The 22,630-nt window shown below is 42.4% G+C and overlaps 1 protein-coding gene across 6 annotated transcripts in view; it reads left to right on the forward strand.

Moving 5' to 3' along the window:
• The window catches only part of wdfy3 (WD repeat and FYVE domain containing 3), a 195,431-nt gene that overhangs the window by 134,369 nt on the left and 38,432 nt on the right, over nt 1-22,630 (forward strand). For 4 of the 6 annotated variants that reach the window (XM_080434102.1, XM_080434104.1, XM_080434103.1 and 1 more), the window contains exons 32-39: nt 3,086-3,282; nt 5,219-5,377; nt 6,517-6,696; nt 8,356-8,589; nt 9,554-9,653; nt 10,659-10,819; nt 14,862-15,091; nt 16,063-16,169. In XM_080434102.1, the coding sequence (XP_080290228.1) occupies nt 3,086-3,282; nt 5,219-5,377; nt 6,517-6,696; nt 8,356-8,589; nt 9,554-9,653; nt 10,659-10,819; nt 14,862-15,091; nt 16,063-16,169 (1,368 nt within the window). The remainder of the gene's footprint in view (nt 1-3,085; nt 3,283-5,218; nt 5,378-6,516; nt 6,697-8,355; nt 8,590-9,553; nt 9,654-10,658; nt 10,820-14,861; nt 15,092-16,062; nt 16,170-22,630) is intronic. The other 2 variants (XM_080434107.1, XM_080434106.1) reach the window with 1 other exon arrangement.

Genomic DNA, 22,630 nt, shown 5'->3' on the forward strand with positions numbered 1-22,630 from the left:
CCTTTCAACAACAAGGCGATTCAGAGTGCTTTACTGTACATGAAACAAGGAGCACTTCACCCAAATTCACTCTTATCTTCGTATAATTGGTCCTCAACTAATGCACATTTTTACATTATCACACCGTGTCTGTCTACTCGCTATGGGTCTCACTGGTGGGCTGTGGACAGTTCAGAAACCTGCCTACCAGTGACATCATCGGTGGGGATCCCAAGCTAATAGAAACGACAGCCCTTTTCTCTTCCTGGAAAAGTTAGCATTATGCTGAAAATGGAAGCCATTGCATTAATAAAAAAAAATATATACATAAAGTTTGAAATCTCCCATCATAATAGTACCACCACAAATGACTAGTACTCTATTCAAATATATAGTCATATTTTGGTGGATCCAGTAGTAGATAAAACTACCAACAACTACTCAACTGTTGAAGTGCTAGAAAACATTGTGCGTGTGTGTGTGTGTGTGTGTTTGCCTTTTTCCCTATCCCTGCGTGAGAGTCCGAAGCATTCTAACGTTTTCATGTTGTTAATTAATATCACGGCTCAAGCAGCAGAAGCGCAGTCTCCTCTCTCTGGGGTGGTCTTGCGTCGGCGCTGGTCTTCGCTCAGTAAACAGAAGGCGGCGCGTTTTGTGCGCCGCAAGGCCATGGGTGGGTCCACACATCTCCAGAGCAGACCCCCCCCCCCCCCCCCCCCTCCCTCCTCCTCCTGTGTTCACTAGGATGTTAGTCCAACGCTTTGGTCCCCCCAAAAACAAAATACCCATTGCTTCTGAAGAGCATGCTTTGTAGGGCGGCTGGCTGCAACCATCCATTATTTTCCCTTAGCGATTATTCTATTGATTACTTTTTCGATTAATTGAATAATCGAGACGCACATTTTTTTTTATCCTTTGATTTTAGGGCTGTCACGATTACACATTTAAGTTGACGATAAGTTGTCGAGTAATTCGAGTAATTGCGATTTAACGATTTTAATTCGTTGTTGAAAATTAATGGAGCATTATGAATAAAAACCACGTTTCCGTTTGGCTTTTAGCCTTCGTAAACAAAAGTTGCACAGGGCAGATATGACAATGTACACATATTTAACTACTTTATACTTAAAAATAAACATTGATAGTGGAAATAGCCGATCTATAAGCTCAAAACGCGTCACATCGCGGCGCGTTTTGAGCTTGTAGATCTGCTATTTCCACTATTTTTGACATTTATTGAAAATATATGACATTTTTTAACATGGAATTGACTATGACGATTATGCAAAAATGTTTGCGATTATATAAAATAATTACGATTAGACGATTATGCAATAATTGTGACAGGCCTATTATTATTTTTATTCTTTTACAAATTGACGTGAAAAAAACCCAATTATACATTTTATAAACGACTGAATCGATCAGTCTGATCAACCACTTAAACTCTTATTTTATACGGCGTACAACAGCGTCGCACAACAAAAATATTGAAAATACCCAATCTACAAGCTCTCAGTGCGATGCGTTGTGGGCCTGTAGATCCGCTGTTGCACCCATATTGCTTTGCAGTAGTGACGGGGCTTATAGCGTCATGCGATGGAGTGTTTGAGCTTTAGTCTCTTTGGTTTTTAAAATCCTTTTACTGCCCGGATGAGCTAAATTCTACCATCATCACAGGGTTTCTCTGTATCCAGCAAACCTTTGCTACAGCGGTCCCTGTTAAACCCGCCCCCCCCAAGCCAGGTACCTATAGTAGCCTAGTAGCCACCATACAGCTACAGTCTGGAATGTTCATTCACTTAGTTAAAAACGAACACTCCGGATTCTTTTTGCTATGACGTCAAATGTCTACCACTCACTCACTTGACCCGTTCAATCCGGGTTAAGTGCATCTGTGTAATTTTAGATTTCTCTGGGCTATTCAAAACATCTATTCAAAACATCTATTCAAAACAAGCTCTTAGTGCGGCACAGAGTGCCGCGCTATGAGCTTGTAGACAATTTGTGCAAATCTTTGAATATATATATTTTTTAAAGCGGATATTTCTAACTCAAATCTTTGCTTCTGGGGGGTCCCTGGAACAAAACATTTTGAGATGGGGGGGTCCGCGGCCAAATGCATATCTAAAAACAGTATGATCAACAGTATGTTGCTAAAATTGACTGAAATAAACTAAACAAAAAAAAACTAAACTATGTCAGTGGTGCTCCAACTTTTCCATGTCAAGGACCCCCAAAATGATATGTATTTGGCCATGGACCCCCCCCATCTCAAAATATGTTGTTCCAGGGACCCCCAGAAGCACAGATCGGAGTTCGCTGTATATTTACATATTTAAAGATTTGCACACATTTTCCACTATTTTTCAAAAAATAGCAGATCTACAAGCTCATAGCAGCTTGTATAACTGCAATTTTTTAAATAGCCAAAGCAATCTTAAAACGACAGAGATTTCTTTCCCGTTCTTAACCCATTAATACCTGGAACGTATCTGTGTCACTTTTAGATTTCTTTAGGCTATTAAAAAATAGCAGATATACAAGCTCATAGCTTGTATATATCATTAGCCTGGTATCCAGCCTGCTTCGCTACGTTCGGCTGACTTTTTTTTCTCTCTTCGCTTCTCAGTCTGGAAAGCCTCCTATCTCCAAGGGAGGCGGGACATGCCAAAAGCTTCGAAACCTAACGTGGCTTCTGATTGGTCTGTGGTGCGGGCGGGACCAAAAAAACAGTGTGATCGTTGTGATTCGTCATTCGTTTGAACAACATCCAATCAGCAACGACGTTGCCCAACGTAACATACGACGTTGCCCAACGTAACATATGTAGTTCCAGTGTAGTTCTGCAAAACCTTCCAATGGGAGGCTTTCCAGACTGAGAAGCGAAGAGAGAAAAAAAAGTCAGCCGAACGTAGCGAAGCAGGCTGGATACCAGGCTAATATATCATAGCTACGAGCTTGTAGATCTGCTATTTTTGAAAAATCGTGAAAAATATTTTTTTACATTTTTTTCCGACAAACTGTTAGGATTTAGAAAATGTTTAGAAGCGGCCTCAGGTCTTAATGGGTTAATGGCTTAAACCCCCCGTCTCGCCTTCCTCAGGCTTCAACGTGGGCCGGAGCGCCGGCGGGCGGTCGACGGTGCGGGAGATCAACCGAGACGCCTGCCACTTCCCGGGGTTCCCCGTGATGCAGACGCTGCTGCCCAAGCACACCAACGTACCGGAGCTCTACTTCCTGCTCATGGCGCTCTTCCTGCAGCAGCCTGTCACTGAGCTGCCTGACAGCCTGCAGGTACATGTTAGTACAACAACCCTTCTTTATTCTTATATCCACTAATACTGTGCCTTTTTAAAGGTAGTGAAAGTGATGTTTTTTTTGGTTAAAACAAAAAAATATTTTGTTAAAGGGATAGTTCACCCCCAAAATGACTTTCGATGACCTATCGATTAGTCACCCCATGGAGACTTGAATTTATGGATATTTTTTTGTTTTTGTCGCATTCCTAAGACAATAATTTGGAGAGACGGGGAGCCCCCAGTTACTGGACAAAACACTCTAGTCTATAGAGCATCGCAAAATAAAACTGCGATGCTCTATAGCAATGATTACTCTCAGAATATCCAGATATTAACCCTTTAAGACCTGAAGCCGATTCTACAAATGTCTTCTACATCCCAACAGTATTCTGAAAAACGTATGTTTCTATGTCAGTGGTGCTCAAACTTTTTCACGTCAAGGACCCCCAAAATGATATGTATTTGGCCGGGACCCCCATCTCAAAATATTTTGTTCCAGGGACCCCCAGAAGCAAAGATTTGAGTAAAAAAAAATCCCTTTAAAAATATATATATTCAAATATTTGCACACATTTTCACGATTTTTCAAAAAATAGCAGATCTACAACCGCGCTATGAGCTTGTATATCTGCTGTTTTTGAATAGCCAAAAGTGTAAAATAATGCTTTTTAGCTCAAATCAAAAAGTGACACTGATGCGTTCCAGGTCTTAATGGGTTAAACACTTACTTTAACCAAAACGCATCACTTACAAGTACCTTTAACCACTTGAACCCTACCGTCCCTATTCTGATGTTGAACATTCACCCAAAATAGTCAATCTACAAGCTCACGCTTCGCAGGGCGACATGTAGTGAGCTTGTGGATTGGCTATTTTCGGTGAAGAGATTTGATGTAGAGGGGGAGAAGGAGGGGTGCCAAGTGCATACCCCATGGACTTGATTTAATATCCGTTTAACCACATTAACCACATTCCACTATTAGACACTTTGGAAGTAGATTCAGATTATATTTCTGTAATTGTGATGATATGATTCATTAAGTGGAATGCATTGTCTGTTATTCAACAGTTGAAATAGCCTCTCCAGCCATGCTTAAAGGATGACTTCACCCATTTTCAACCCCGTCTTCATATAATTGGTCCTCACTAATGCTCATGATAAAACGGTACAATTCTTTTTCTGCTCGGTCTGTCTCATAGGAGGGCTCTGGATACTTCAGAAACCCGCCTACCAGTGACATCGTTGTTAGGCATATATATTTTTTTCAAACTCGATTTAAATTTTTGAATCTGATTTTTATTAACGCGAGAACAATGGCTTCCATTATAGCATGCACATTCTCCAGGAATAGAAAGCCTGCAGTTTCTATAAGCTTGGATTCCCCATCGATGAGGTCACTGGTAGGACAGTTTCTGAACTGTCCACAGCCCTCCTCTGAGACACAGACCAAGTAGACAGAAATGGTACCACTTTATCATGAGCAGTAGTGAGGACCAATTACATGATTTAAGATAGATTGAAAATCGGCGAAGTCGTCCTTTAAATTAGCATGACAGCACGCCTAGCCGTTCTCAAATGAATTGCCTGCCTCATCACAATGAAAATATGACTCCGACACTGTTCAGCCTTGATGTCAAAACGGTAAAATGTGGATTTGACTGTGTGCCAAAACACCTCCCACTCTGACATCCTCATCGGCTGTGCTGGGCAGACGGTAGAGTACGGACCCAAGGGTCTACTCGGTGCCGCGCTATGAGCTTGTAGATCTGCTATTTTTGAATAGCCAAAGAAATCTTAAAATGACTCGGATGTGTTCCCGGATTGAATGGGTTAAGTATATAACTTGATGGAATGTCTACCACTAGCGTGTGTGTGCATTTTGCAGCCGTTAGAGCAACCCTCGACTCACTTTCCACATGACATTCTATTACCCCAGTGTGTGCGTTTGTCTCGTCAGTTTGACCTGGACTCCATCTGGACGTTCATCTTCGGCATGCCCGCCTCCAGCGGAGCGACGGTGGTGGCGTCCATCCACAGCGTGTGCACCGAGGCCGCCTTCCTGCTGCTCGCCATGCTCCGCAGCATGTTCAACCTGGTACGTCTGAAGCTCAACGACACCACCTGAAAAGCTCACACACACACACACACACTGCTAAAGTGTTGTGGTCAAGTAAGCAGTATGTCTATCTAAATAAGAATGTTTTGGTATCCCACGATTTGATTCCGATTCTAGAGGCCACGATTCGATAAAAAAAAATCGATTCTCGATTCAAAACGATTCCCAATTCAAAGTTATTCTTAATCAATTTGATCCCTTTTAATACACAAGACTTGCCAATATGTAGACATTCCTCTGAAAAGTATAGCCTATTATTCAATTATTGGCCCACCTGCTGTACCTCTATGACCGATGTCGATATCAGTTAGCTTGCAAATAATATACATAACATATGGTTAACATTAACTTAGTTCAATTCACAATCTCAACTTTCCACAGCCCCACAGTCTTTTTACCTTTTGCGAATGAGATGAAATAACATTCCACGGCTTGGGAGTCAGGAGGTAGAATTGATTGTTTGTAGCGTTGGCCAGGGTGTTTGAGGGGAAGGGAGGGACAGACATCCTGTGTTAGCTTTCAGGGGCTGATGTAGGTCTTCACCAGTGTTTTGAATGGATGGGAATGAGTCAGCATATCAATCAGACCAGTAGATGGACTTGAAAGCACTGAAGTCTCCATGCACAGGTTCTATGACCACTGGTGGGAAAAGTACTCACATTTCTTACTTAAAAGTACAAAAGTATCAATACTGCAATGTAGAAATGCTCTGTTACAAGTAAAAGTAATTAAGGCATCGCGCTATGAGCTTGTATATCTGCTATTTTTGAATAGCCAAAGTATAAAATATGGATAAAGGGGTTGCAATTATTGTGACGCTTTATTAACTCATTCAGTGCCCAGCTTATTTATGGCAGCCACAGCCAAAATTCATTGTAAAAAAAAAGTGCTTAGGAGCCGAGATACAGCCTTTTTAAGTAAGAAGTTAAACAAAGAGTGAATGGAGCAGAATATTTTCAAATCATGATATCTTGGGTTCTGAACATTTTCTTCCCCAAAATAAATGGATATTTTTTTCCCCTTTTTTTTTATGACGTCTTAGACATCATGTGGCTGTAACTGTGTGTGTAACTGTGTGTGTGTGTGTGTGTGTGTGTGTGTTGTGCGTATCCTCTCAGCCCTGGCAGTCGGAGGAGGAGGGCTCTTGGCTCAGGGAGTACCCAGTCACCCTCATGCAGTTCTTCAGGTACTTGTACCACAACGTGCCCGACCTGGCGCCCATGTGGCACAGCCCCGAGTTCCTGTGTGCCCTGGCAGCCACCGTCTTCCCTTTCAACATCAGGCCCTACTCTGAAATGGTAAATACGTTACGAATGGAACCTAATGTACAAATTGGAAAAGCAATTTTATTGAAAGGCAAGCTTGTAAAGCAGAGCTGATAACGCGGAGCTTCGTGGGAGCGTTTATCAGCTTTGCCCAGCTTGTTTTTTAGATTTCGGTACCCAGCATTGGCCAAGTGTTAGAGTAAAATAGGTCTCTATCTCTCTTTCTCTCACTCACTCACGCTATTTTTGCACCCTCATTTACTTACTTAACTCTTTGACTGCCAGAGTATTTTCATAAAGTACTCCCCCAGTGCCAGCAATTTTCGTGTTTTTTTATTTTTATATTTTGAATTTTTCTCATGAAAATAATTTAAGGACACATAATTTAAAGACCCAGCACAAATCCGCCACTAGAGAGCAGCACATGACAGCGTGATCAGGTCGTTGGGTCTCTCTCACCCTTCTTGATAGATTAGACAGGGAAAAACATGAAAACGGATGTGACGTCGTCCCAGATTGTTTTGATCGGCAAAAATTACGATGTGATACACGACGGCGATGTCTGATCGTCACCCAGACCATAGATTATAGAAGAGAACCTGTCCGTTTGTCCGTTATACCGTGTGAAAAATCGTTTATTTACCTATTTTGGACGAAAATGACTGGGGAAAAGAATCAAAAACCGGAAACGGAATCCAGGTCATGAAACCGGATGCAGATGTCCGTGAAGTAAGTGGAACTCGAGAATAACATTGAATATTAAGCAGCATAGCGCAATCAGAGATTAAACAATGAACGCGCGTCAAGCGCGTCGAACGCGTCGACGGCCAACTGGACAAAGTAGCACTTGACGCGTTATCGCGTCGTCCGCAGTCAAAGAGTTAATTGTCCCCGCCAGGCCAACAGGCATGGCAAAGACTATGTTTGTCTGTCCGTCCGTCCGTTATTCTGTCTGTGAACAGCCAATCTCCGGCACCGTTGGCTTGATGGAAGCGAAACTGTGCACACACACTCCCTGGATGCCAGAGCAGAAACTCTGCCTCCTGGTGGCGTTATAGCGCCACCATTTTTTGGACAGTACAGATTTTGTCCAAAAATCATTCAAACCGGTACACAGTATCTCTCTATAGTCATTAAACGAAACGGGTCTTTCCGATTTTTCATATTCCATCCTGATTGGCTAAGATTGGCTTCCAAAGTTTGCAGGAGTGCCCCGTTTTGAACAAAATGCCTCAAATAATGAACACAGTGTGCGATTTCCGTGAAATTTTGCACACACATTCCCACTAGGCTGAGGAAGAAATGCCACATCAGCCTCATGGTGGTACTATAACAGGTTTTTACCTATAACTGCCCCATCAGTGTAAAACGTTGTATGCGCACTCCCTAGAGAAGGAAAAACCGCTGCCCTGCAAGGAGACCGACTTATGTAAAACATTTTTTTTTATATTACTCCTTCAGATTTTATCCAAATTTCACGCAAATCGGTACACATTATCTCTAGTCAAGTGATCAAGAATCTGTCCGATCTTTCGACATTCCGAACATTGCTGGCCCACAATAACCTACCTGACCTGTGCTCCGAGGAGCACTTTTTCTAGTTACTTGCTTATTTATCTCCTTATATCTGCGCTCAGGTCAGCTCTGTCTTAATGCCAGTCTTCCTGTCTCCCTCCCTCCCTCCCATCCCAGGTCACTGACTTGGACGATGACGCGGGGTCTCCCACGGAGGAGTTCAAGGCCTTCGCTGGCGACTCGGGGATGAACCGCAGCCAGTCTGAGTACTGTAACGTTGGCTCTAAGACCTACCTGACCAACCACCCGGCCAAGAAGTACGTCTTCGACTTCATGAGGGTGCTGATCATGGACAACCTGTGCCAGACCCCCGCCAGCAAGCAGACGCCCGTCATCGACCTGCTGCTGGAGGTGAGGGAGTACTATGGCTGGGCAATTAACCGAAAATATATAATTAGAACAGTCAGACAGTTTTCTGAAAAAACATATGTTGCTAATTGCTATATCAATGGTTCTCAAATATTTCCATCTCAAGGACCCCCAAAATTATATATATTTGGCCGCGGACCCCCATCTCAAAATATGTTGTTCCAGGGACCCCCCAGAAACAAAGATCTGAGTTAAATATGTTCGCTTTAAAAAAACATATATATTCAAAGATTTGCAAAAAAAATCCAGATTTATCTAAAATAGCAGATGTATAAGCTCATAACGCGGCATGAAACGCTATGAGCTTGTATATCTGCTATTTTCGAATAGCTAAACTCTAAAATGACACAGATGCTTTTTAGCAGCTTCACACCGGCATACGAAGGTTTGTAGGTTTTGAAGGGAATAGTGTAAGCTAGGGGTCTTCAACGTTTCTCAGGCCAAGGACCCCACTCGTTGAGAGATAGATGAAGTAGGGATCCCCACTACATGTTGTATACAATTGTTTTGCAGATTCAACTTTCTCATAGATTTCATAGATGGCTTCATAGACTTGTTTGACAGCATGTTGGATTCATTTTAAAGTGTATCTTCAGACATTTAACCACTTAAACCGTCAATACTTAGAAAACTTGACCTTTCACTCTGTACTTGGTCTGCTCTTTTTTCCCTCTACCCCAAACCTCTTTTGCCGGAAATAGCCGATCTACAAGCTCACAACGCCTCGCAGCGCGAGGCGTTGTGAGCTTGTAGATCTGCTATTTTTGGCTGACTTCTCCTCAGAATAGGGATGCTAGGGTTCAAGTGGTTAATGCAAAAAAAAATACCCTATCACAGAACATATTTGGCGGCCCCCCCCCGTAGTAACTCTGTGGACCCCCTAGGGGTCTCCGGACCCCCTGTCGAAGACCCCTGCTGTAAGCGTGTTGTGTTTGTCCCTCTCCAGGCCTCTCCAGAGCGCTCCACCAGGACCCAGCAGAAGGAGTTCCAGTCCTACATCCTCGACGGCGTCATGGAGCATCTTCTGGCTGCAGACGTGCTCCTAGGTGACTAAACCAAATGTCTCCTTTACACAGTAAAACTCCTGAGTGTTCATTCAATTCAGAGTTCAAATAACACTCGGGGAGTTGTCGCATGGGGGTAAAGTGGTGTCTAAGGGGTTCAAATCCACCGGTTTTGGGGGGCGAGTGGCCGTGTTCGGGCCGGGGGCAATACCTGTCGGCAGGGAATGTCGAACGGGAAGAGTAGCACGACGGTGCTGTGTCCTCCCGGTGGGATTCTCTGGGCGCAACAGCAGCGGCAACGCAGAAATGTGTGGGGAGGAATTAATTGGCTGCACAGAAATGTGTGGGGAGGAATTAATTGGCATAACGATTAATTGGGAGAAAAAATGGGGTAAGATGTTATTGCACCAAACTGCGAAAAGAGCTTTAATAGTTTTTTTTTGTTATGTTGGGAGAAATAATGTGCCAGACCCCCGCTAGAAATATGTGTGGAGGAATTAATTGGCATAACGATTAATTGGGAGAAAAAATGGGGTAAGATGTTATTGCACCAAACTGCGAAAAGAGCCTTAATAGTTTTTTAGTTTTTTAACACATTTAGACCGGGAAAGAATCTTGTCATTTTTAGATTTACAAGCTCATGAGCTTGGAAATCTGCAAAAAAAATAATAATAATCATGAAAATGTGTGCAAATCTTTAAATATATATATTTTTAAAGCGAACATTTGTAAAATGTGTTGTTCCAGGGACCCCCAGAAGCAAAGATTTGATTTACAAATGTTCTCACAAAAATATATATACAGTACATATTCAAAAATTGCACACGATTTTTCCAAAAAATAGCAGATCTACAAGCTCATAGCGCGGCACCGTGCCGCGCTATGAGCTTGTATATCTGCTATTTTTGAATAGCCCAAAGAAATCTAAAAATGACACACGGATGCGTTCCCGGTCTTAACGGGTTAATAGAACAACGCAGTGTCCTCTGTCCCGAGGTGAGTTTTTCTCACTAGTCGTGTGCTTGTACTCTCGTCTTTGGCTCACAGGTGAAGACGCGTCGCTGCCCATCAGCAGCGGCGGCAGCTACCAGACCCTGGTCAACAACGTGTTCTACTTCACCCAGCGGGTGGTGGACAAGCTGTGGCAGGGCATGTTCAACAAGGAGTCCAAGATGGTGGTCGACTTCATCGTCCAGCTCATAGGACAGGTACAAACAACGGTCAAATCCTGAGCGTTCGTTTAACTCTTGAGGGAACCAGATGGACGGGTCTATTTGTACCCTCCCAGAGTTAGTCTTAATTCGTCTCTGAGAGGTCCATTTGGTTCCATTTGCACACTCACAGAGTTGAGGGCTTTTCAGACTGGGATGCGATTGACAACGCCTAGTAATTCATTTTCAGTGAGTGGTGAGCGACTAATTGGGAGTAGAGTTCTCAACGGGCTTGAAAATGAAGACCCGGCCCTAACAGGGCCCTACTGGGCCGGCCCGAGGCTTGGCTCGGCCCTGCCCGAACAATTACCATACTTTCGAAAAGGTCACTATGAGATTAATGTCCTCAAAGTCACGCATCCAACAAGCTTTGAACTGAGCACATTGGACTTTCCGTTCCAGAGATAATGGCCAAAACATCTTGAAAACTGCATCTTTAGCCAATTTTCGATTGCCGATTTTTGACAATGCAGACAATCTGAAGGGCGGACTGGCAAGCGGGCGCGATCCCGTGAAACTGTGGCATTCGTGCTCGTTTCTCACACACACGCCCACCTGCACGACAAGAGCTGGACGGTGGTCAGCTTTTCTTTTTCTTTTTAAATATTTGTTTTGGGGATTTTATGCCTTTATTGATAGGACAGTAGACTGACAGGAAATGAGGAGAGAGATGGGGAGTGACACGCAGCAAAGGTCGTCGGGAACGGGAGTCGAACCCGCGACGTGCTGTCAGGCTGGCGTTGCAGCCTAGGGTGCCTGGACGGACCGCCACGCCGCGGCCCAGGCCAATGGTCAGCTTTTTTTTTTACACGCAGTAAAAGGACGATGACGCAGGACAACGATTTCACTCAGCGTAGATCGCCTGCTGTTTACTCAACGTGTCAGTTTAGTCACAAGAGGAGCGCAGTGCGCCCCCTGCTGATCCAAGCGAGAACGCAGGCGTTGTCGCTCCCCGTTGTCGCTCCCCGTTGTCGCTCCCCGTTGTCGCTCCCCGTCGCTCTACCGTGCACTGGCAGGCCAACTTGGGGACAATTACACTGTAATGTCCTCAGTGGTCATTTAAACTCTAGCCACACTTCTTTCCAGGAGAAACGGCTTGTTAAAGGAGTAGTTCACTCAAAAAATGACTTATTTTCTATCAATTGCACACCCCATGAAGCCTTGAATCCATGGATTTATTTGTGTTTTTGTCGCATTCCTAAGCTAATAATTTGATTCCTGTCTCCTACCGGCTAATGTATCCGGTAGGAGACACAAAGTAGATTCTTTGTGTCTCCTACCGGAAATACACCCGGGCATCAAATTATTGGCTTAGGAATGTGACAAAAACACAAATAAATCCATGGATTCAAGGCTTCATGGGGTGTGCAATTGATAGAAAATAATTAATTTTTTGGGTGAACTCCTCCTTTAAACCAAGCATAACAAATCAGACATTTCCACTGATACTGTGGTGACACTGGGCCTCCATTTCAATAAGCACACTGTGTGTGGATCAACCTTAACCTAATGCACAGTGACACGTTGTGAGCTTGTAGATTGACATTTTTTGGCATGGCAAATCAGTATAAATCAGTCTCAATTACCTTAGTCACTAGCTCATGGCGGCCAATAGAGTCTCAACAATAAGATGATTAGATATAGCTGTGATCTGATTTAACACTTGACTGGCAGACTGATGTGTGTTTTGAAGTGAGTGAGTGCATGCAAGTGAACTTGTAGCTGTGTGAATGTTTTGGCAGTGCCGGACAGGGCATTCTCAAGCCAGAAATCTCTGTTTTGAAACTTTCTGTGCCCGAGCCACACCAATGAGCAAGTCAAAAGTAAAATTGACACGTATAGGATTTTATAGTGTAGTGTCTCGCTTGTAGCTTTAACCCCAAGTCAGCCATTGAGGTGGAACAATGCCTTTTTAAAATGTGTTTTCTCAAAGTCCACGAGAACTAATGTGAAGAGACCACAAGACCCCGAACAAGGCAACATTCACACCCTCAGAAGGACTTATTCTAAATCGGCCACGGTTGCCACAAAGCTGCTTTCCGCAGACGTATTTCCACAGCTCTTTGTCTGAGTTCAGACCACAACAACAACAACAGCACCGCCAAACACTCTAAAGACTCGACCCCCATTCTACACTTAACATATTTCTCACCTTTTTAATCACTTTTTCACCGTGTGGTACCAGCTTGCCTCAGCTCTCCTCGCCTCTTTTTGGTTCCATTAAGAAGGAGAGTAGCTGGTACTTCTATTGGTAGCACCGCTGTTGAGGTACCAGGTGAGCTTGGTACCACCAAAACGTGACGTGCACACTACATTCTTTTGATTGGTGCGAGAGAATCATCACTGCGTCATGACGGGCTCCCCTGTAATGCAGGGAAGCTTCCAAATAGCGTTAAAGGTAGGGTAAGTGATATTTTTTGGTTAAAACAAAAAGTATTTTGTTAAAAGGTTAAAGCACTATATTCTGATAGTAATCATTGCTATAGAGTGTTTGTTCAGTAACAGGAGTCTCTCCAGCTCTTTGATAAACAGAAAATACATTTTTCGGTAGGTGTCAAAATCTCAGCCAATCAGGAAAAGTACCCATTTTTAAGCTTCATTTGTATAGTGTTCCAGTTCCAATTTTGTCTGCTCATTTCTTAGTGTCATCACTTCCAATTTCACTTGTTTAATCTATATCCTGATTGAGTTCTCTATCCCAGTGTCTATCAACCCTGGCAAACGTCCCAATTTTGGGCCGGGGCTACTGCTGAGAATTTTTTTTTTTCTTTTTTTACAATAATAATAATCAGGCATGCAAACAGCCCCGAGGTGAAAAGGGTGACAACATGCTGTTATTTTTTTTCGGGTCAGGTGTCACACTATTGCCCTATTTGCATGTCTGAATAATGCAAAAACAGAAATATTTGTTTGCACTTGCTTTTTTTCTCCCTCATATATTTTCATAATAAAAAAATGCGTATCGTATCGAAATCGTATCGAAGTTGTGTGCCCAATATCGTATCGTACCGTGAAATTAGTGTATCGGCACACCCCTAGTGTGTGTGTATATATATATACCGTATATATATATATAATTATATATATATATACCGTATATCTAGGTGTGCCCTGGGATCTTTTGGCTATGCCAGGTGTGCCTTGGCACAAAAAAGGTTGATAAACACTGCAGTCTATCCTGATTGGATAAAATTGGAAATGAAACTGAAACTGAAACTAAATGCATTTTCTGTTTAACTCTCTCAGTGCCAGACCCCGAGTTATCCCGAGTTTTTGGGTTATACCCTCAGTGCCAGAACGAGAAAAAAAGGTTTTTGTTTTTTTTCTTGAAAAAAGTGTTCAGAACCCAAGATATCATTATCTGAAGATTTGCAGCTCCATCCACTCTTTGTTTAACCTAAAACTGAAAAAGGCTGTATCTCGCTTCCTAAGCACTTTTTATTTTCTTTGAAAAAACAAAAAAAAAATTCTGGCAAAGTTCGCAATAATTTTTTTATTTCATTGGCACTGAAAGAGTTAATAAAGAGCCTGAGAGACAAGGAGACTCCTTTTACTGAACAAACACTCTATAGCAATAAGTACTATCACAATATAGAGCTATTTAACACTTATTTTAACCAAAGAAAATCACTTACCCTACCTTTTAACTATTTGTAGCGTTGTAAATGTGAAATAAATGAATATTTTCCACCTACATTTTTTTTTATTACGATCATTTCCAGACAGCATTAGCTTTAACTTTAGCATTGTGTAGCTTTTGTAACATTGTGTAGATGCACAAGACCCCTTTTTTGTACCGAATTAACCGAATTAAGGTAACAAAAAAAAACCAAAAAAGTAACAAACGCGGAAAAAAACCTTCGGTTCTAAAATGCCCTCTGTGTCCCTGGCCAGTACCATGCAGCGCAAAAGAGACTTTTCCTCCTCTCTCATTTACAATATACACCCCACTCCTCCTATTTCCCACACCTCCTTTAATCTCCTTTCCTCTCTCTCTCTCTCTCCCCTCTCTCTCTCTCTCTCTCCCTCTCTCTCTCAGTCTAAGCGGCGTTCCCAGGGCCTCTCCCTGGACTCCATCTACCACTGTCTGAACCGCACGGTGCTCTACCAGCTGTGTCGCCCGCACAAGACGGTGGCTCAGCAGGTGGCCCTGTTGGACGCGCTGCGCGTCCTGACGGTGAACCGCAACCTGGTGCTGGGCCCGGGGAACCACGACCAGGACTTTGTGGCCTGCCTGGCCCACTGCTTCATCGTCCTGCACAGCGGAAGGTACGTAAGGCTGCAAAGAGAGTAACTTCAACCCATTTCAATCCGGGAACGCATCTGTGTGTCATTTTTAGATTTCTTTGGTGCTATTCAAAAATAGCAGATCTACTATTTTTGAACAAATTTTGTGCAAATCTTTGAATATATATTTTTTAAAGCAAACATTTGTACAATATTTTGAGTTACAAATGTTCGCTTAAAAAATATATATATATTGAAAGATTTTCACATTTTCACAATTTTTCTAAAAAATAGCAGATATACAGCCTCATAGCCTCATGGCACTCTGTGCCACGCTATGAGCTTGATCTGCTATTTTTGATTAGCCAAATAAATCTAAAATGAGATGCGTTACCGGATTGAATGGGTTAAGTACATTTACTGTAAGTACTGTCCTTGATATACAAGCTCATAGCGCCGAGTGCCGCGCTATGAGCTTGTATATCTGCTATTTTTGAATAGCCAATGAAATTAAAAAGAATTACACAGATGTGTTCCCGGTCTTAATGGGTTAAACAACCTCATTTACGTGTCGTAGTATGGCGGTGTCACTTGCCAAAACAAACTGTTCTACAAGCTATTGTTAGCGTGTTAGTACAACAATGTCTTCATCATTTCATTGATGAGGACTCTAAAAATTAGTTTAAAAATGTATGAATGGTAAATGGTGCAATACAGTAGCACATTCTGTACATTCACACATTCACACACAGGCACCAACTTGAACAGTTAGGGGTTCAGTGTCTTGCTCAAGGACACTTTGACACTAACTCAGGGGGGGGCCTGGGTATCGAACCGGTTCTAATGGAATGCTCAATGTAAAATGAACACTGAGGATTTTACTGTCATGTGTGTTAATCAGTCGCCTGGAAGCCACAGCGATACATACCGTTCATAATGTGTCATCCTGCCTCTTCACACTGTTGATATCTATGTGTGTGTGTGTGTGTGTGTGTGTGTGTGTGTGTGTGTAGCAGTGTGGAGGGTTTCGGTCTGGAGGCGGAGGCTAGGATGACCACCTGGCACGTCATGATCCCCGCCGAGAACGACGAGAACACCCACAGCCAGGATGTCAGCGAAGGTAACGCACGCGCACACACACATATTATTACTATACTTGTCAGCACATCAACATTTTAGGATGGCAATTTGAAGGCCGCGGCTGATCTAATCTAGTCTGATCAAAGCAATAATAATTTATGGCCACTTGAAGTGTTGTAACACTGCTGCCCCATATTTGCGCAATTTAGTTATTTTTTTTGGTGTGACTATTCTCATGGCAGACCCCCTGAACAGTGTTTGTGCCAAGTTCAGTGCGTATTGGAGCAATATGTGCACCCGTGGCCCCCCCCAAGGGACCCTGATGGGACCCCCTGGGAGCCACTTGTGGCCCCTGGTGTGACTGTTCTCATGGCAGACCCCCTGAACAGTGTTTGTGCCATACAGTATGTCTGGTGCGCCTCACAAGTCCACATGTAACGTTTGTGACGTGCACCGTCGTATCCACCCACCATCTAGGCCATTTTTATATCGTTGCTGTCAGGCAGAAACCTCTTATCTCCATATTTTAACTTTTTCTGTATATTTTTGTGAATTTTCTGATCATACTACAGCGTCACGCAAAAGCAAAAAGTAAAAAATACTTTTGCTATTTTTCAATTTAAATCCTGAAAAGTCAGTTCTTGGACTTCTAGTTTTCCACTCGACAGAGACGATATAGGATGTTTGCCCTTATTTAACCCTAACCCCAAAGCCTAAAATAGCAGATCTACAAGTCCCCACCCAACCCCTGAGGACTACTTTGGGAACCACTGCAATGGACAACGGTGCTTTTGAATATGACTTTATTAACAGGATGAACATACAGTGAGCGTTACGGGAGCTCTTCAAAGTAATGGTACCAGTGCCAGTGGTGGAAGAAGTACTCTCATTCGATACTTAAGTAAAAGTAGCAATACCACATTACTCTGTTAAACGTAATGATGTTATTCAAAAATATTCAAAACGTTTATAATTGAGTAAAAGTACAAAAGTACAGTATATTGGCATCAAAACATACTTAGTACCTAAATAACAAGTAGTCATTATAATAACATTTTGTCAAAATGTTCAAATAGATCAAGTATAAAATGGGGCTTAATTGGTTAATGTATGTTTTCTAATGATGATCTAAATCTACAAAAGTAACTTGTAACTAAAGTTTTCAAATAAGTAAAAACTACAATATTTGTATTATACATGTTATATACAAACTACCATGTTTGCCAATATTTGATGAGTAGAGTAAGTAGAAAAATGGACGTACTCGAGTAAAGTAATGAAGCACACTACCTTTAACCTCTAACGTAGTAGACCAGTGCACCGCTGAACATGTTGTGGTTGCTGCTCTTATTAGAGAGCTTCCACCCAGCGGGTAAACGTACAGAAACCTTCTGATTCCGAAGCAGACGCGCGGTGAACACATGAGAGATGTATTCAACCTGTCCAGGATTATTGGATCCACAGACATGAAAGAGACTCTGGTATTCAGTGCTAGTATATAGCTGATATATCTGAATACACTGAGTCTCCGATGAGGATGGGGCGATGTACGCTGCAGAAAACCTGAAGTGATAGACTCCAGTCACTGGTGGTGCGTAGACACCTATGAGAGAAGTCAGAACACGCACGCACACGTGCGTACACACACACACACACACACACACACACACACACACACACACACACACACACAGAACATATTGTGTAAAAATAGGTTATTTGATCATGATGGCAATTTTAAAACTCTATTAACACATTGAATGCCAGTCGCGTAGATCTACGCGAACCTATTTAAAGCCGCAGCGTGCCAGTCGCGTAGATCTACGCGAACCGCCGATTCCCATTGAAATTGCCCCAGGTGCACTTTCCGAATTTTTTTGATCCATTTCCGTTTCCGGTTTCCGGTCGGAAACGGAATTATTCGGGTTCCGTTTTTTTCGATCGTATCCGCTTCCTGTCTGGGATCCTGTTTAACACTCGATTTTCTCGGTTGTTGTTTTTCTCCTCGCTGATCACTGTTTAGCGTTGATCGGCTGTATCTTCAAGATGGCGGCTCGCATTTGGAAACTGTTTTCGCTGGCCGTTTCTCACAGATCCGCTGTGTGTTTAGAACCAAATGAACGCGCACTTTTAACTTATTTAGCGAGGTCTGTGGCGACATGAAAAAAACAACAATAAAACGCTGGCACTGGTGAGTACATTATGAGATTAAACTCTGGCATGGAATGTGTTAATGAAAACCAAAGCAATTAAAGTGATCCCATCCTGACTATTGATTTAAATGGGAAAAACACAGTTGAAGATTACCATTAATTATTATTTTTTTAATGTTATGTCATAAATGCATCATGCTGCACACACACAGCATCATATAAGATTGCAAATCTGCAAATGTTGCTATTTAAAAAAGGAAACAAACAAATTCAAAATGAATTTTGCCTATAATGACCCAACATAGGGACATCAGGGTGAATAATTCATTAGTTGGTGAGAGCTAATGAATTCTGTAGCGTTCTTTGAAATGACTTAATCACCACCTACCTGTCGACGAATCGTACTGGCCTCTGGTGCTGCTGCTGCTGGAAACGTCAGTGAACTCTCTGTCGTAGACCACCGTGGTGTCAGAGTCAAATGGTCCAACATCCCCAGAATTACTCAAACCAGCAGAGAAGGCACCATTGCTTCGCAAATTAGTGCCTGTCGACAAAGGAGCAGCAAATTGTTTGTTATAAACACATAAATTAAACTAGTAAGGTATATATACTTCGTCATTGCAAAAAATAGCAGATCTACGAGCTCACAACACGTCACAGTGTGGCGTGGTGTTAGCTTGTACAGTAGATATGTGTGATTTCTTTATTTTTTACAGTGCATACAGTACCATCACCTTGAACAAGACAAAGTCGTCAAACAGTACATTACATTACATTACATTACAGTCATTTAGCAGACGCTTTTATCCAAAGCGACTTACAATAAGTGTATTCAACATAGGTAGGGAACGAAAACTACTAATCACCAGAAGTCTTTAGTGCATTTTCTGCAAAAACAAGCAACCAAGAGTATACCGAGCGCTAAGGTAAAAGTGCAATATATCAGCTACCTATTTCCTTAAACAGATGAGACAAAATAGCTAAGTCAAATGAGCATGAGCTAAAACAATTCAGTGTATCGACTAAACAAGATCCAATAAACAATACAACAATAGAAAACAAGCGTTCGTACAACTAGTTAACAACAAGTAGTACGCCATTAGTAGTAGTTAGTAGTATTAGTAGTACGCCATTTTTATCTAGTGGTGTTCAGTCAGCTGGTGAATATTCAATTACCGTACTAACAGTACTAACAGTAAGAGTGGGACAGGCATTCTGAGATACAGGAGGGAGTCAGAATGTTGATAGCGCCATTCAAGCAAGAATTATGTTTGTCTCCTCTTTTTCTCATGAAACGGCATGTGAGTGTAGTATTGATAAAAGTGGGATTTGATCTGCTTTTTAAAGGCCTTGCTTTAGTACTGTAGTTGTTATCTCTCAGTTGACATTGGGAGGACTAGTATACAAATCATTGTAATAGTCCAATGTACTAGTAAAAAAAGACGTTCATTTACCTTGTAAGAAAAGGCTAGAAAAGGTCAATAGATCTTGCAGTTGGTTCACACCGGCAGTGAGGCTCATGTCTACGTTGGACAGCTGAGCACGCTGGGCTGAAAAAAAGCACAGCATTGGTAATGGTATTAAGTCAATCATAAACTCAGTTTTATTTGGGTTGGTAAGCTTTCCCATTAACCAAACATACAGTAAATTCATTATCTGACCTCGAATGAATTAATTAACGCTAGTGAGTGTTCTCTTTGGCATTTGTCAGCCATTGCTGAGAAATATCACTGAGACACTTTATTCAAACTATGAAACATTTTAAACGCTTTTCAGCCTGTACCGTAACAGCATATTTAAATTTCCTTTTTTTTAAATCAGCCACTTAACCAACCGTTGGCTTCTTCCTCCATGTGCCTCAGCCTCTCTCTCTGTTCCACCAGCATGTTTTCCAGCTTCTTCAGTTGATTCCATACGTCTGGCATTGAGGGGGTACCTGGTTCAACAGGTACGCTCTCTGTCTCATTGACCGGTCCCCTCGCTCCCTGAGCAGCCCAAGCCGCAGACAGGGAGAACAGTAAAACAAGCAATGCCCCAATACTCTTCATTCTGAATACGAGTCGCTGAAGATATCGCGAAAGCAGCCAGCTTTTATACTCAGCCATCTCATAAACTGACATTCAACATAGTGCATATCATTGGACATTGTACCCAGTGGAAAGTTAGTGTTGGACAGTACATAAATGCCAGGAACATCTGAGACCTCTGTAAGATAATAATTATGATAATGATAAGAGCTGGCAGGGTTGTATGCCCTGGCTCTGAAAAGACTGGGTGTGAATATATTTTACTGTAATCAGCTGTCATTAAAATATTTGTAGTGAGGTTGTTTTCCTGGTGCTGTTCCTCACTGAACTTTAGAGTGAGTGTGTGTGTGTGTGTGTGTGTGTGTGTGTGTGTGTGTGTGTGTGTGTGTGTGTGTGTGTGTGTGTGTGTGTGTGTGTGTGTGTGTGTGTGTGTGTGTGTGTGTGTGTGTGTGTGTGTGTGTGTGTGTGTGTGTGTGTGTGTGTGTGTGTGTGTGTGTGTGTGTGTGTGTGTGTGTGTGTGAAGGTCAGGCCAAATCACTTTATTGAATGCATCCGCAATCAATCAGGTTTCCTGTTTAACATCTCATGGATTTACAGTGCTCTTATTCTCCTCTCTGGGTGGAGGGGTACATACAGTACATGGGAGGGCAAACTTGGGATTGAGTTGAGTGAGGAATGGTGAAATGATGCACTATCTAGGATTAATTCTTCCTGTGCTCGTATTTGTCTTATTCAGTTTAAAGTGGCTCACAGGATTCATTACACTAGGGCTAAGTTCAGTATAGATTATTCCCAGAATTAAACGACTAAATAGCTTTTTTAATACACTCTGTACAGTTCTTGGATTTTCTGTGCCTTCGTGTCTCGTGGTGGGCAGATTTAACAGAGTCCAAGCTGACTTGCTTGCGTTTTCTTTTAGGGTTTGTTTTGTTGTATCGTTGTTGTTTCTGCGTTTATACACAAATTAATTTGTCTCCTCATACGTACAAGTCACTGATTCCAAGGGTGTCCTACTGATGGGTTTGATTGGCTGTCGGTGTTTCTATCGTTCATAAAATGGCTCTTAAATTGATCCAAACGATATCGTTCACAGCTATCGTTGTAGTTATCATTCAGGTGGTGACTATGCCATTCACTTGAAACGACATATTTATAATCATCGTGCTTCTTGTGAACAGCCCTTTAGGCTACATAAAGTGCAGTAGCCTATTTTTGGACGAGCTACATCCTGCAGTAATCATCAACAGAATGGTTGTCATTTATCAGTTAACCCTCAAAAACACAACTACTTGTTGTATATATCTGAATACACTGATTCTCTGATGAGGGTGGTGCGATGTAAGCTGCAGAAAACCTGAAGTGATAGACTCCTCTGTATGGTATTGCGTAGACGCCTTTAAGAGAAAACACACACACACACACACACACACACACACACACACACATAATGAAACATTGAATACAACTGTGCGAATAAACAATCCTACCACAATCCTCCCGTAACTCAGTCGTTACTCATCGTAGTGTTGATTGTGTCAGCAAATTTGGATTCAGTTTTAGTCATAGTCTTTTGAATATAATTCCACTTAGTTTTAGTCATATTTTAGTCACCTGAAATGTTTTAGTTGTCTCTGCCAGGCCGAAAGGCATGGCGAGAGAGTATGTTTTGCCCCCCGTCCGTCCGTCCGTCCGTCCGTCCGTCCGTCCGTCCTGTCCGTGTGTTAGCAGCTAATCTCCGGCACCGTTGGCCCGGTCGCTGCGAAACTGTGCACACACACTCCCTGGATGCCAATTCAGAACCTCTGCCCCACATTTTTCACATGGGCCTGTCATAGCGCCACCAGGAGGCCGATTTTTGCAAAACCAATTCCCATTACTCCTACAGCTTTTAACCTAACGTCATGCAAATCGGTACACAGTATCTCTATAGTCATGTGATCAACCCGGATATGTCCGATTTCCCATATTCCATCCTCATTGGCTAAGGTTGGCTTCCAAAGTTTGCAGGATTGGTCCGTTTTGAACAAACTGCCTCAGATCATGAACGCAACTTGCCATTTCCATAAAATTGTACACGCACATTCCCACTAGACCGAGGAAGAAATGCCACCCCTTTCATATTGGCCGGTTATAGCGCCACCAGCAGGTCTAATTTAGCAAAACACATTTTTGGAACAAAATGCTTCAAATCATGAATCCAGTATCCGATTGAAAGGTCTAAGAAGAAATGACACCCTTTTCACATATTTCCCTATTATAGCGCCACCAGGAGGCCACAATAACCTACCTGACCTGGCGGAGACCTGCGCTTTTTCTAGTTT

The sequence above is a fragment of the Gymnoscopelus braueri genome, assembly GCF_963280865.1.
Source record: "Gymnoscopelus braueri genome assembly, chromosome: 7".
Taxonomy (NCBI): Eukaryota; Metazoa; Chordata; class Actinopteri; order Myctophiformes; family Myctophidae; genus Gymnoscopelus; species Gymnoscopelus braueri.